General features: G+C 54.8%; 1 protein-coding gene across 1 annotated transcript; it reads right to left on the reverse strand.

Annotated features, from left to right (window-relative positions):
- Positions 1–2,370: 2,370 nt before the first annotated feature.
- Positions 2,371–3,390, reverse strand: POSPLADRAFT_1061163 (hypothetical protein; the record flags this gene model as incomplete). The annotated part of the gene is made up of 2 exons (XM_024481349.1): positions 2,371–2,973; positions 3,085–3,390. Coding segments are annotated over 2 exons (909 nt in total), but the record flags the coding sequence as incomplete, so codon positions are not given.
- Between the last annotated feature and the right edge of the window lie 38 nt (positions 3,391–3,428).

Consider the following 3,428-nt stretch of genomic DNA (forward strand, 5'->3'; position numbering starts at 1 on the left):
GCCGCATTGAAGCCTCTGGGGAGAGGTATCCGCAAGGATGCCAGTCGCCGTTGTCATCGCGTTGGCGTAGCACCGCTCCGGTGGCAAACTTTGAGGCGTCGGTTTCGATGGCGAAGGGTCGGTCAGGATCCGGCATACGTAGTACCGGTTCCTCTAGGAACGCCTTTTTGAGGGTTTCAAAGGCTTTCTGTTGGTCAGATCCCCAGGTCCAGGCGACGTCCTTCCGGGTGAGAGCAACCAGCGGTTGCGCTTTGTCCGAGAAGCCTTTGATAAACCGGCGGTAAAAGTTTCCAAATCCCACGAAGGCGCGTACTTGCCTGAGGTTGGACGGCACCGGCCAATCCGCGATGCCAGCTAGTTTGACAGGGTCCATTGCGATTTCTCCTGGACGGATGATCATGCCGAGGAATTCAACTTCCGTGACGTCGAAGGCGCATTTCTCCGGTTTGAGGTAGAGGTCATGTTGTCGAAGTCGTTCGATAACACGTCGTGTTCGTTCTTCGTGTTCTGCCTTGTCCTGGGAAAAGATCAGGATGTCATCCATGTAAATGCAGAGCCAGCCTTCTTGAAGCATGTCTGCGAATATAGTGTTCATCATCCGCTGGAACGTAGCGGGAGAATTACACAGCCCAAAGAACATCACCGTTGGTTCGTATAGCTGCGGCGGTTTGCCATCAGTTCCAGGTACGATGAACGCTGCCTTCCATTCGTCCCCTTTCTTGATTCGAACATTGTTGTATCTGGCGCGGAGGTCCATCTTCGTGAACATCTTGGCGTGCTTCAACTTGTCCAGGAGGTCGGATATAAGCGGGAGCAGGTATCGATCCTTGACCGTGTTCTCGTTGAGCAGCCGGTAGTCTTGACAGGGACGTAGTGAACCGTCCTTTTTTCCAACAAAGAAGAATGGACTCGCCAACGGGGATTTTGAAGGGCGAATGTACCCTTTACTCAGGTTCTCCTCGAGGAACTTGTCGAGTTCCTTTCGTTGCTGCGGGTTGAGCGGATAGACCTGTTGCTTCATGTCCACGAAGCCCTCCTTGAGGTTGATTTCGTGGTCGTATTCGGTGTGGTCTGGAAGTCGCGCAGCCGTGGCTTTGTCGAAGACGGGGAGGAGATCGTGTAGGTAGGATGGTACCATCTGTGGTAGCGTTCTTTCTGTCTTGCCTTGGGCGTTCGAGGCTGCAAGTTCGGTGGAAGTGGTGACGCGTCTAATGTCGTGGTGGACCTTCCAGATCATGCCGTTGTGAAGTCGTTTGTAGCCAGATGAGGGTTCAGGGAGTCGCTCCTTGAGCGGAACATCCCTCGCTGCCAGGGGTTCCTGTTTCTCGTACTTGGTGATCATCGGTGCTCCAGATAAGTAGGAAATGATGAACTCATCATCGTCGATGTCCTCCGCTTGTTCCTCGATGGATGCAATACCCGTTGACCCAAACCCATCCTGTCCGCGTTCGGTCTCGTCGACGCAGTCATTTAGCGTTACTGGTGGAGTGCTTATCTTTTCAAGGATGAGCTGGGCAACTCGGTCGCCGGTTTTGACGGTGAATGGGAGATCAGAGTTATTGACCAGCAGGACTGAGACCTTGCCTCGGTAATCGGAGTCGATTACTCCTGCAGCAACGTCAATTTCTTTTAGCGCTAGACCGGACCGAGGTGCGATTCTTCCGTAGTGTCCTTCGGGGATAGCCATGATAAGGTCAGTGCCGACCAGGTCTCGTTGTCGGGCAGGGATGATGAGTTGATGCGCAGCAGAGATGTCATATCCTGCTGCACTGCTAGTCTTTCGTTCAGGAAGGGTTGCGTGCTCTGAGGTGGGGATGACGACGAATTCGTCCTCTGTTGGTTCTGGGAGTGGGGTAGTTATGGCCCTCTTTAATTCTAGCCGGGCCACTCGCCTTTGGTACAGGTCCATCTTCCAGGCCCTGGTCTCGTCTCTTGTCCATCGGTGGTTCAGCTCCACTCGTCCGGTTTTCCAGTCTATCTTGGGGTTTTCGAGTTTGAGCCACGTGTGGCCGAAGATGATGTCTTCCTTGCCGATGCTGGCGACGTAGGCTTTGACGAATCGGGGTTCTCCGCTTATCTTGTAAGATAAGAGAGCTCTTCGCGTGATGAGTGCTTCTTTGTTCGGAGTTCCATCCACGTTGAAGACGGGGATGGGTCGGGGAAGAGGTTCTGTCCGAAGTCGATGTTCTCGGACGAATCTCGGACTGATGAAGATTCCAGTTGCGCCGCTATCGATGAAAGCGCGCGCCTCGACGTCTTTTCGTCCCACAGTAATCGGAATATGCAGAGCACGTTCATTTCGAACTACTAGAATTACACGGGACAGTGAAACGGATACGGGCAGTGGTTGCGTCGGCTCACCCTGCCCCTTCAAAAATCCTCCATCGTAAGTTCTTCATACAGCTCCCGCTTCTCGTCAGTGGAGAGTGCCTTGATTCTGGCGCGGAAGTCGTCCTTCCCAGATCCTCCCTGGTTCGGCTTCCCACCCCCTTGTCGTGCGGCCGCTTTCTTGCGGCAATCCTTGGCGCTGTGGCCCTTGATATGGCAGTAGAAGCACAGGTTCCCATCCCTGTGGAGCTTCCGGTCGGCCTCATTGAGAACTGCTCCTAGTTCCCACTTCCTTCCTCCCGATGTGGAGGCAAAGGTTGCCGCGACTGCAGCGGCGTCGATATCCATTGGCTCGCCGTAGTCCCTGGTGTCTGTGACGGTGAGGGCCCCTTGTTCGGCGGCGTCGGCGTTTCGGACTTCGTCGTACCAGGCTTTCATGGTGCTGGGTCGGTCCCTAGCGGCCCTGGTTGTGAGAGAGACGTAGAGCTCCTTTGGAAGTCCTTTGACAAAGTTGGCATGGAGAGTGTGGTAGTCGTTCTCGGTGCGGTTGACGCCATTGACTTCGGCATCCTTGAGCTGGGCTTTCGACGCTAGCTGCTCGAAGCGGGTGACGTAGTTTCCAAGGGAGAGCGCCGTCTTCTTGTTCTTTTGTCATTCGGGCAGTCTCATCAGGATTTGGTGCGCCTTGATTCTTGTTCCGTGCTCGGGAAACGCTTCCTCGAGGGCGGTGGCGAAGGCTGCCCAATCGGGATAGACCTGGACTCCCCCTGCCGACTTCTCGTAGTATGCGTCTGCCCACGTTTTTCCTAGGTCCTTCCTCATCAACGCTACGGTGAAGGCGATCTTTGCTTCATCACTAAGTCTGGTGTTGTTGGTGGCGACGAAGTAGGAGAGGACGCATTGGATGAAGCGTCTGAGGTCCTCCGCCTTTCCGCTGAAAGGTTCGGGAGCGGGGATGTCAAGGCGAAGGGGTCGGTTGGCAGTTGACTGTTGGGATTGGTATGCTGCGAGGGCGACAGCGATGCACTGATCGATGTCTGCTTGAGTGAACGTTGCCATAGGGACTTCAACCCGGTGCGTTGGTTGGTGCAGGTGGAGCT

The sequence above is a fragment of the Postia placenta genome, assembly GCF_002117355.1.
Source record: "Postia placenta MAD-698-R-SB12 unplaced genomic scaffold POSPLAscaffold_16, whole genome shotgun sequence".
Lineage (NCBI taxonomy): Eukaryota > Fungi > Basidiomycota > Agaricomycetes > Polyporales > Adustoporiaceae > Rhodonia > Rhodonia placenta.